Here is a 13,313-nt window from a genome sequence, read left to right as displayed (position 1 = left end):
GCTCCGCCCCCTTACAACCTTAATACACGAAATCGTCCTTTATACGAGGAAATACTGCTGTAAAACCATTAAATAAGCAGTAAAAGTGATTTGTAAATATTTCGTCGCAAATTGAGGTGTACCTGAAGTGTCGGATCGGCCATAATCATCTCCATGTTGCTTATGTATAAATTGACATCGATTTGTTCACATATATAACACAAATAACATATTTCCGTGGATATCAGCTAGATCAAGATGTTTTGGTGTAAAAGACGACACTGATATAAAAGTGATATATGATGCACTTCAATTTATTATCTGGTCCTACAGTGTCTACTTCTAAGTTATATTTAAATGTGCTATTAACGTGCTTGTCTTTCGTACGATATTTTATGAATGTATACAAGAAATATTTTGATGTCGTTTTTGAAAAAGTCGTCTCTCATTTTTTAGTCAGGTGTTAGATTCTCCAACATTACCGAGGATTAGGATAGTTAGTAATATGACGGCGTATATAGCAGCACATCATGATAAAATATATCTGCGATATGTAGCCACCTCTTTCATCTTCATCCTCTTGTTTATAATAAGGTACATCATTGATATTTCGACTATTAGATAATGTGACACTTTTGATATTTATGTTTAAAGATTGTAGAAAATTATGTTTTTTTATATCAAATAACTTTTATCGTTTTATTCCAGTACCATGTACTTCATATACATTAAAAAGATTTATAAATATACATTGTTTTCTCATCTTCTGTTCGATAAGAAAATTTTTGTTAAATATATAAGTAAAAACGCAACACTGCTCTCTTCTTCATTTGATATTCATTACATGATCATAATACATTCATTTTCTTGTCCAAATTCTTAGAAAAAAGTATACTTGCCAATTTGAAGAATTAAGACAAATCCCTTGCGAAGGATTAATGGGAAAACAGGCATTCTGTATTTCAAGCAATTACATTTCATTTTCTTGTTAAGTGGTTTCCAAATATGCAATTGTCTATTATTCTTAACATGTTTCATTTTGATTTGAAATGTGAAAAAAACTCTTTGTTATATTGTTTTTTCAAAATGATGTTTTTATGTCATCGACTATTTAACATTCGGGATATAACTGGTCTATTACTATTTTGATCGTGTCAGGGTAGTAGCGATTTTCGCAATTAATTTCGTGTAGACCGTGGATATTAATTTGATCATGTAAGGGTATTAGCGATTTTCGCAATTAATTTCGTGTAGACCGTGGATATTAATTTGATCATAGCAGCGATTTTCTCGAACTAATTTCGTGTAGACCGTGGATATTTATTTGTAGTTTAATAAATATTTACTGCCATTACCGTGTATTCCGCTCTAGACTCTATAGTTGTTTGTTTGAATATTGTTTTGATGTTCAGTTTAGTAGACATATTCAAGTTTTTTTGTATTTTCATTCAAACCGTTTATACTTTATACGATAGAATTGTTTAGTACTTTAGGTTTCGGTTAAAAAAGCAGAAATAAATAACACGTTATACATAGTTTATAGTTTATTTTTTTATCCTAATTTTTATATGAGGGGAGGGGAATATTTACATATCGTATTGGACAATACTGTCAAAGTTGGGCACAATGGGAAATATATCTTTGTTTTAACAAATGGCAAAGAGAGTATGAAATAAAACCATTTATTTATTTATTTTCATATATTTATTTATTTATTCGTTTATTTTCCATGTTATCAGGATTGTTTCTTATCTATCATGTTTGGCGTCTAATTTGTTCACTCATGGAATATTGCTGATAATGATCTATATAAAAAGAATTACAATTCTTTAATACACTGATTTCAGTTTTGGCAAAATTTTCTTGTCATCTATTTAAAATCAGGAATGGATGATAATCTATATTGTTCGTTCTTACTTTGTGGTCGACTGTGGTAGATAGTGTATTATCATAAGGATTCTCCTCGTGCATAATCAGTCATTTTCAATGGTGATATTATTTAATGTATTCTGTTTATTTCAATCTGTTTTAATCTTTAATATCTTTTAATATGATTTATTGTTTACTGATATTTTTCTATATTATATATGTTTTCTATTCATTATTTAATTAGATCCTTAATAATACAGGAATTAAATGTTATCTTCGTGGTTTTCAAAATGTTTTTGACCATTCGCTTTTCATTCAAAGATGATGAATTAAAACTAAAACCTGTACTAACAATAATTACCTAAGCATTATTTCCTAGTATTATGTTGTTTTCTATAAAGACGTATAACCATACTAAGTAACGATAACAGGTCACCTATGGTACATTCTTATTGCTGATAAATCAATTTCATCAAAATCTGTCCCAAGATAATGATAAACGATTTATTTTTTTTCGATATATGTTTACTTTGATAAAATCTTTCCTATCATTTTGTCTGCAATACCTTCGTTTGTTTTTTTGTTTTTTTTTAATTTTTATTATTACTCCTTATCCTTCATTCAAAATAAGGATGGAATGATATTTTACTTGTCCATTCATAATTGGTGTAAGCTGTAGTGAAAAGTACTTTGTTGTAAGAATTATCTTTCGGCATAGTCAGTCAATATCAATTGAACCTTGTTTCAGGTACTTCTGTCGATATATAACTAGTATTTATTCTTTTGAATGTTATGTATTTATCTTTTATTTATCTATATGTATTCATGTTTGTTTATTTGGTGTTTTTGTGTGTGTGGTTTTGTTTTTCTTTGGTTTGTTTATAATTACTGTTGTATATAAAATATCAGTCAATCATACACAGGCTATGTATCTTGTATTCTAGGTTGTTTTTAAATAGTGCAGAATGTTTTCTGTAAGTATTTACATTGTGACAAAGATAGCTTACCTATAATGGGAACAGCACTTTTTTTGTTTTTGTTTATTTGTTTATTAATATTGACATCACTTATTTTTCTTATTTACTAACATTTCAATTAATCATCATTTCTATTGAATTTTCAGTCTATCCGGGTACTGCTACACAGGTACAAGTTCGTCCAGGCTGTGTGTACCTACACGAGATTGTTCTGTCCCAGCCAGCTCGGCGGACGTCCAAAGATCAGCGAGACTTGAGTACACCCTATACTACGGCAGTACTCTCAGCTAAATACAAACATCTCGACCAGCCATGGCACAGATTAGGCCTCGTGAGAGCTGGCCAGGACCCTCGCCACCCGCCATCATTCGTAGCCCGGCCAATCAACCTTCTTACGACGACGAGGAAGAGGAGGAGGAAGACGCGATTCAAGAGGAAAATCACGTGCCATTACCAGAGGAAAATGTTGAGGTAGAAAGTAACATCGACGAGGTAGTAGAGGAGGTTGTTGAAGAGGAAGTAGGTGGTGAGTGTGAGCTTCAGGACGAAGCAGTGTACGGATATCAAGGTACAGGGTCCAACGGTCTAGATGAGTCAAGCTCTGTGTGTCCTGATACGTGTGCTCGGGTGGACGACTGTGTGACTGAACAGCCACATCACCCCAACAATACTGTAATTCTTTCTTACCATACCCAGACACCAGAGTCTGCTGCTGAAACAGCTCAGGCTGTGGAGAGTATCAGTCATATCGAGGCTGTAGGGACACCGGAAGTATCTAGATCACCTCCACCTTTACAAACAGTACAGATAGTGAAGTATCCCCAAAACGGAAGTTTACGTCGCGTTGGGGAGGACGACGATCTAGGACATACACACTTAACAAATCTATCATCAACAGGGCATGTATCTTTTACTGGGTTACATTTGACTAACGCACCAGTGGGTCTAGTCAATATATCCGGTTCGTCGACCCTGCATTCACCTTTCGACAACACAAATAACGTCCTGCTCCCTCAGGAGGACGTTGAGGAATTCTTTGACAATATGGAGCGACCAATGGCTACTTCCGTCTCTCTGTCCAATTCGCAATATACAACTGGTGAGAATGGACATTTGACCACGTTAACGAATGCATCTATGTCGCCACAGACAATTTATCCGGGGCTGTTAGGCTCGTCTGGAGGCGTGGTAACACTTCCCCATCCTTCGGCCTATTCTGAAATCCACCATCCCTCCTATCATTCACCCCTTTCTTCATTGTACTTGCCCCACGGACGATCGCATGAATACGCACTTTCATCGTCAGCATCGCCCCCTTCGTCATCGACGCCGTCGTCTCAGTGGCAAATTCCTTCGCAGGAGGCAACATATACTAACATCGGACTTTCATCGCCTGTAAAGTACTCCTACCCACTATCTAACGAGAATGTGTCCCCATCCCACTCCATTCGTAACGAAGGTTCTCCGGGGCTCCAGTACCCCCGGGGACAGCCCCCCAATGAGACTTCGTATGGAAGCTATCTGAGTCACGAACTCGCAGGACAAACGGGCTTACCACCTTTCAACATGGTAGACGAAAACAGAAATCAAGGTAAGTGATTTTTCTGCATTGCTCTTTTTGCTCTCTTCTTTTTGTATTTGTTTTTAACCTTCCGATATTTTAAACATTCACACCATAAAGTCGACACTTCACCTAACAATACATCTCTAAGAAGTGGCCGTAGTTTGTATTTTATCCCCAACTGTGTTTTGTACCTGAAAATGTTTTTTTCTTACCAGACTTTATCGCGTATCTTGCCGACTTATACATTTGGATTTAATCCTACGCTGTCTATGTAGTACCGATGTCACTAAGCCTTAGAATCGACACCGCCGTATCCTTCTCATCATTGTTTATTTGATATCATCACTGTACATAAATTTTCGTTAATGTTATATTTTCATTCGTTTCGTTGAATTTTAAAATTAGAAGAAATAGATCTGTTTAGATTTATGTGTCTACGAAATTAACAATTGTATAAGATGTGTGTGTATGTATGGTTTTACAAGAATGACTTTATTCGTCCATTTTATCCGAAATACTGCTTTAACAACCTCGAAAACATTTTACTTTTCAAAATATAATTCATTCCTCGTTATCATGAATAGATATACATTGTTAAATAAACTATTAGATATTTGGTCAAAGAAGTGGGAACATGAATATGTTTAAAAATATCGACAGTCATAATAACTCATTTATTAGTTAGTAAATACATGTATATACAAACGAGATGTTTTTGGTCAAATTTGTAGCTACAAATTACACGTGCTTGTATGAATGACCCATCCACCTTGACTTACAATATGCATTATCATGTGGATATGAGACCGTTTGAGAATCACTGTTCTTTGAACGATCAGATCTAGTTTCATTCTGTTGTTTTCACGAAAATATTTCTGTCGTTGTCCATCTTATCGGGAGTATAAAATGTAAAGAGACTTTTGGTTCTTTGAGCCACAAACACGTGTGATGCAGTTACCAAGTAACATATTCACATGGTATTGCTACTGTAGGGCTGTAGACGCCAATACTGTTACCTACAGAATTTATGGTTTTTATTTTTTATGTTTATGATATCGATTCAGGTACATTTAAACGAACATCTGAAAATCAGATTTTATGATGTTTCTGATTTTTGCATATTTTTGCCACTAGTATCCAATAATTATATTATTATTATTATGTTGTATATACCGCCGTACTGCATTATACTGAAACATAGATTTTTCATAGAAACTTACAAAAGTTGCTACCCAAATTGACAACTAAAAAAATGTCAAATGACAGTATTTCAGCGACACGATTGTTTTTATGCCGCTGATAAGAAAGAAATGTTACATAATATGTGTGTTGAAAGAGGATTGGGAGTTTCGGCAATTATAATTTGTACTGACAAATAGGAGATGTTACCAAGCCATATTTCGTCCTATGCTCTCCTGAATATTTTGCTCCAGACTCTGTTGTAATATTTTGTACTTGGTACTGGTTTTAGAAACACGCATCAATGTAATTAGGTATCTTCATCATAGTAACTTACTATTAAATATGTAAATTTTACAAATACGTGTGGAATACTTACTAGAAAAAATAAACCAATAGAACATATTAAACAATAAATAAACATTAATGAAAAAATACATATACGACAATATGGGCACAAAAACAAAAATAATTGACAACACAATACAGTAAACAATTATCTTAAACATTTGAACAACGATATGAAAACATAAATTATGAATTTAGAGACAAAAAACATAAAAGTGAATTCTTTATCATAAAATGATGAACAAAAATTGTAATTGTAAATGTTAAAAATAATATTTCCAACATTAAAACAAGTATACAACTACAGAAAACTTAATGAAAATGTTTTAAGGAAAATAATAAATAACAAAGTGAAATTATGAATATAAAAAATGATAATAAATAACAAAGTGAAATTATGAATAAAAAAAATGATAATAAATAACAAAGTGAAATTATGAATACTTAAAATAGATAATAAAAGTAAATAGAACAATAAGATAGGCACCATAAACCAAGTTAGGAACACGAAATGAGAAGTGAAAATAAAATTCGAAATGTAAATTAATTTTAAATGTTAAATATTCAGCAGCAATACCAAATCGTAGCATGTGTGAAAAGCGATATGAAAATAATTAATAATAAAATATTTTTTAATTAAATAGTGAAATATTCGTTTTGTAATATACAACATTCATGATAAACGTATCATTTATTATTTCACATTATCGTGACGAATTCACATACATTCGTGTTTATCTTTTCGGAGGATAGAAATCGGCCAGAAAAATAACTCGTGGTTGGGCGTAGAAGTTGGCCCGGTATCGTTTCATACATGTATCTGATTAGAGAATGATGAACACCCGGTTCTAATGCTCATTGAAACGACTGTGAGTTTTAATTATGAATATCAAGCATTTAAAGGGATATCGCACAGTGCTGAAAGGAAAAAAAAGATAAGTGTTGATATATTTAATAATAAAAAAACAGTCGGTTTTGTTCAACATCTAATATATGTGACTGTATATGAAAATTAATTTTATGCCGTAAATATACAATGTTGATAATAATGAAGAAATATCACAATCTTGCATTTTAAGTACTAATTGAACGCTTTAAGATGTTGAGTAATGAAATAAATAGTAAATTAATAAATTATATTTGACAATAAAATATAATGTTTACCGATTAATAAAAGATTAAAACAATTAGCATTTTATATGTGAATTATTGTTTATCGCAAACATAATCTGAAAGACAGAAACTATGAAATGATTGATGTATAGTGTTTTGAAAATTAATTTACGGATGATTTCAAAGCCAAACGTTATTTGTAGACTTGGCCAGCAAAAGGCGATTACCAGCAAATCTTGTATTCTTCTTTGCAATGAATGAAAATGAAAAAACAAATTTCACTCATTTGGTACTTGTCAATCTGGATTTTTGTGTTTCATGTTCTGTGTTTAGCTACTTAATGTTGATAAGTTGAAGATATTTCTTTAGGTGTGAAACAATATATTCGGAGTAGTAATGACACTAGAGTACCTAAATCAGGTATAGACAGCGCGGCATATTCAAACTGGCATCCATGAAAGGTGTGAAAAATGCAATATATAGAATATTCATGATCTCGTTTTGAATAATTGTGATATTTCACCTCATAGGTGAAAATTCGCTACAAGATTTAGAAATGACTTACAAGTTAATAGCACAATTCGATAATAATTTAGAGGTGGGTAATTAATAAATCGAACTGCATCATATAACTGTTTCATCCTTCTTGGACGTTCAATTATACTAAGGGCTTAATTAACATGTGGTAGAGTCAGATAATGAATTTAACCACGTCATACATCTGTTTCGTCCTTAATAAATAATATACGAGTTATATAAAGCAATATGAATCTCAAAAAATAAACCAATAAGGAATAATTATCCGCTAACTTTTTTTTTTTTTAAAGTAGCAATAAATAATTTCAAACATGAAATTATCTAAGCATAGGTTATAGAACATCAGCATGTACTTAACGTTGTTCTAAAATTATCTGGTACCTAAAAATGGAAAAATTTATTCAATTATGAAGCTTGTGCACTTCCCCATCTAGATTTTGTCTTTTCGTCCGATCTTTGAATTTTTGCCGGTGGCCTCCTAGGTTTCAAAATTCAGGACCTTAGCATCACTAACGATCCTAGAAGGACGAAACAGCTGTTTGATATAGTTTGATTCATTATTTTGTTCTACTGTATCTAACTACAAATTTGTATTAAAAAGAAATACGTGTGTTTTTTTGTAAGTAAGGATACATACCTACTGAAAAGGTATTGAAGATAAAATGACTTACAAAGCCTTATTTCCTTGGGTTGGTATGGTTTCCCCGTACCTTTCGGACTTCTACATCACTATAACCAGTATGTTTTAAGTGTTCCATTGACGAAGTAATATCTGTTGGAAAATATCTATTAATATTATTGTTTTAATGTATACGTTAATACCAATTTATACAATGCATGACTGCTAGATATCTTATCCCATGATGGTTTTTTTTTTTTTTTTTTTGGGGGGGGGGGGGGTTTTTTTTTAAATATATATATATATTTTAAATGAGCAAGAGGAGAGCCAATGTATTTATCTATATAGTTTTGTTCCCAGCGGCGATATTGCGACAATTGATAAATGATGAACGGCTACATTGTGCATCGTTAGTACTTCCACTGACGAGACGTACCTGGGAAAATAAAGAAAGTGTATTACTGTGAATATCTCCTCTTCTCTCAGCACAATAACGGTGTTGTTATAAGTAATTATGTCGGTACTATGACGTCGTTGTTATAAGTAATTATGTCGGTACTATGACGGTGTTGTTATTAGTAATTATGTCGGTACCATGACGTCGTTGTTATAAGTAATTATGTCGGTACTATGACGGTGTTGTTATTAGTAATTATGTCGGTACCATGACGTCGTTGTTATAAGTAATTATGTCGGTACTATGACGGTGTTGTTATGGATATTAGTAATTATGTCGGTACTATGACGGTGTTGTTATTAGTAATTATGTCGGTACTAGGACAGTGTTGTTATTAGTAATTATGTCGGTACTATGACGGTGTTGTTATGGATATTAGTAATTATGTCGGTACTATGACGCTGTTGTTATTAGTAATTATGTCGGTACTATGACGGTGTTGTTATTAGTAATTATGTCGGTACTATGACGGTGTGGTTATTAGTAATTATGTCGGTACTATGACGGTGTTGTTATTAGTAATTATGTCGGTACTATGACGGTGTTGTTATTAATAATTAGGTCGGTACTATGACGGTGTTGCTATAAGTAACTCTGTCGGTACTATGACGGTGTTGTTATTAGTAATTCTGTCGGTACCATGACGTCGTTGTTATAAGTAATTATGTCGGTACTATGACGGTGTTGTTATGGATATTAGTAATTATGTCGGTACTATGACGGTGTTGTTATTAGTAATTATGTCGGTACCATTACGTCGTTGTTATTAGTAATTATGTCGGTACTATGACGGTGTTGTTATTATTATAATTATGTCGGTACTATGACGCTGTTGTTATTAGTAATTATGTCGGTACTATGACGGTGTTGTTATTAGTAATTATGTCGGTACTATGACGGTGTTGTTATTAGTAATTATGTCGGTACTATGACGGTGTTGTTATTAGTAATTATGTCGGTACTATGACGGTGTTGTTATTAGTAATTATGTCGGTACTATGACGGTGTTGTTATTAGTAATTCTGTCGGTACTATGACGGTGTTGTTATTAGTAATTCTGTCGGTACTATGACGGTGTTGTTATTAGTAATTCTGTCGGTACTATGACGGTGTTGTTATTAGTAATTCTGTCGGTACTATGACGGTGTTGTTATTAATAATTATGTCGGTACTATGACGGTGTTGTTATTAATAATTATGTCGGTACTATGACGGTGTTGTTATTAATAATTAGGTCGGTACTATGACGGTGTTGTTATTAATAATTATGTCGGTACTATGACGGTGTTGTTATTAATAATTATGTCGGTACTATGACGGTGTTGTTATTAATAATTATGTCGGTACTATGACGGTGTTGTTATTAATAATTAGGTCGGTACTATGACGGTGTTGTTATTAATAATTAGGTCGGTACTATGACGGTGTTGTTATTAATAATTAGGTCGGTACTATGACGGTGTTGTTATTAATAATTAGGTCGGTACTATGACGGTGTTGTTATTAATAATTAGGTCGGTACTATGACGGTGTTGTTATTAATAATTAGGTCGGTACTATGACGGTGTTGTTATTAATAATTAGGTCGGTACTATGACGGTGTTGTTATTAATAATTAGGTCGGTACTATGACGGTGTTGTTATTAATAATTAGGTCGGTACTATGACGGTGTTGTTATTAATAATTAGGTCGGTACTATGACGGTGTTGTTATTAATAATTAGGTCGGTACTATGACGGTGTTGTTATTAATAATTAGGTCGGTACTATGACGGTGTTGTTATTAATAATTAGGTCGGTACTATGACGGTGTTGTTATTAATAATTAGGTCGGTACTATGACGGTGTTGTTATTAATAATTATGTCGGTACTATGACGGTGTTGTTATTAATAATTAGGTCGGTACTATGACGGTGTTGTTATTAATAATTAGGTCGGTACTATGACGGTGTTTTTATTAATAATTAGGTCGGTACTATGACGGTGTTGTTATTAATAATTAGGTCGGTACTATGACGGTGTTGTTATTAATAATTAGGTCGGTACTATGACGGTGTTGTTATTAATAATTAGGTCGGTACTATGACGGTGTTGTTATTAATAATTAGGTCGGTACTATGACGGTGTTGTTATTAATAATTAGGTCGGTACTATGACGGTGTTGTTATTAATAATTAGGTCGGTACTATGACGGTGTTGTTATTAATAATTAGGTCGGTACTATGACGGTGTTGTTATTAATAATTAGGTCGGTACTATGACGGTGTTGTTATTAATAATTGATCGGTACTATGACGGTGTTGTTATTAATAATTATGTCGGTACTATGACGGTGTTCTTATTAGTAATTATGTCGGTACTATGACGGTGTTGTTATTAATAATTAGGTCGGTACTATGACGGTGTTGTTATTAATAATTAGGTCGGTACTATGAGGGTGTTGTTATTAATAATTAGGTCGGTACTATGACGGTGTTGTTATTAATAATTAGGTCGGTACTATGACGGTGTTGTTATTAATAATTATGTCGGTACTATGACGGTGTTGTTATTAGTAATTATGTCGGTACTATGACGGTGTTGTTATTAATAATTATGCCGGTACTATGACGGTGTTGTTATTAATAATTATGTCGGTACTATGACGGTGTTGTTATTAATAATTAGGTCGGTACTATGACGGTGTTGTTATTAATAATTAGGTCGGTAATATGACGGTGTTGTTATTAGTAATTCTGTCGGTACTATGACGGTGTTGTTATAAGTAATTCTGTCGGTACTATGACGGTGTTGTTATTAATAATTAGGTCGGTACTATGACGGTGTTGTTATTAATAATTAGGTCGGTACTATGACGGTGTTGTTAGTAATAATTAGGTCGGTACTATGACGGTGTTGTTATTAGTAATTCTGTCGGTACTATGACGGTGTTGTTGTTAGTAATTCTGTCGGTACTATGACGGTGTTGTTATTAATAATTAGGTCGGTACTATGACGGTGTTGTTATTAATAATTAGGTCGGTACTATGACGGTGTTGTTATTAATAATTAGGTCGGTACTATGACGGTGTTGTTATTAGTAATTCTGTCGGTACTATGACGGTGTTGTTATTAATAATTAGGTCGGTACTATGACGGTGTTGTTATTAGTAATTCTGTCGGTACTATGACGGTGTTGTTATTAGTAATTCTGTCGGTACTATGACGGTGTTGTTATTGATAATTAGGTCGGTACTATGACGGTGTTGTTATTAGTAATTCTGTCGGTACTATGACGGTGTTGTTATTAATAATTAGGTCGGTACTATGACGGTGTTGCTATAAGTAACTCTGTCGGTACTATGACGGTGTTGTTATTAATAATTAGGTCGGTACTATGACGGTGTTGTTATTAGTAATTCTGTCGGTACTATGACGGTGTTGTTATTAGTAATTCTGTCGGTACTATGACGGTGTTGTTATTAATAATTAGGTCGGTACTATGACGGTGTTGTTATTAGTAATTCTGTCGGTACTATGACGGTGTTGTTATTAGTAATTCTGTCGGTACTATGACGGTGTTGTTATTAATAATTAGGTCGGTACTATGACCGTGTTGTTATTAGTAATTCTGTCGGTACTATGACGGTGTTGTTAATAATAATGATGTCGGTAATTCTGGCCACACAACGATGATTTTTGGAGTGTTTATAAATCTTTCTGAGATATAAGATTTGTGCACGAGTACAAAGTTCACATTGGTCAAATCAAAATAACGATAGAAATCAGAGTCGTGATTATCATATTTCGTTCTGGTTAAATATCCGTGCGCATGAACGTCTGTCTTTTACAACTCGCATGAAGAACCCGCTATGTACCTTTAATCCATGCTGTAAATCCGTGCACGTGAACATCTTTATTTCATAACTCGGTGTTTGATAACGGTCCATGCGATCCAATATCTCCTAAGACTGGGACCATAAATATGTCATCGGTTTATGGTAAATACTATAAACATAGGTCAACAGAAATATCAAAAGCAAAAGTTTACTTGCAGCGAATTGGTGTGATAGGAAATAATATGAGATCATTACACAAACATTGGCATATAAATTGTTATTTTATTGGTCTATGATAATCTAAAATCCTGCTTCCTCATAAAAAAGAGAAATAAGGACATTTTGAAATCTGTATAAGGCGCAGTTTGTACATTTTGAGTTTTAAAATGCAAATATATATATATATCGTACGCAAACGACTGAAACAAAACAACATTCCCTGTGTTGTGTGCGTTCAATTGATTTCTACAAATGTTGGCTTGATGCCAATATATACGTTCAACATTGTTTTAGATAAAAGTTGCTCGTCAAATCAAATTTCGACTGATTTTCGAGATTAAATTTTACATTATTATTGAATAAAATACAAAATTGTAACCACGTCCTTGTATATGAAAACGAAAAATTGAATTCGTTATGATGTTTCAAAAAGAAAATCGTTTGTGTGCCTTAAACCTTTTTGTTGATCAGATCAATAAATTTTGTTCCTTTTATATAACCAGATGCACATATTTCTACTAAATATGTGGGGTATGTAGACAGGGTTCACACAGTACTGTGTCGAAATCTTAATGTTTGACGACGTGTACTATTTGTGCTCCTTATTCAATTGGGTTTTTTATTTTTTATTAA

At 33.1% G+C, this 13,313-nt stretch overlaps 1 protein-coding gene across 1 annotated transcript in view; it reads left to right on the top strand.

Annotated features, from left to right (window-relative positions):
- Positions 1-3,137: 3,137 nt before the first annotated feature.
- Positions 3,138-13,313, top strand: part of LOC132562302 (uncharacterized) — a 35,718-nt gene continuing 25,542 nt past the window's right edge. The window contains exon 1 of the mRNA XM_060227043.1: positions 3,138-4,416. Within this exon, the coding sequence (XP_060083026.1) occupies positions 3,138-4,416 (1,279 nt within the window). The remainder of the gene's footprint in view (positions 4,417-13,313) is intronic.

Source organism: Ylistrum balloti, unplaced genomic scaffold (assembly GCF_031769215.1).
Source record: "Ylistrum balloti isolate Yb309-2 unplaced genomic scaffold, AGI_CSIRO_Ybal_v1 Utg371388, whole genome shotgun sequence".
Classification (NCBI taxonomy): Eukaryota; Metazoa; Mollusca; class Bivalvia; order Pectinida; family Pectinidae; genus Ylistrum; species Ylistrum balloti.
This window is presented reverse-complemented; position numbering and strand designations above follow the sequence as displayed.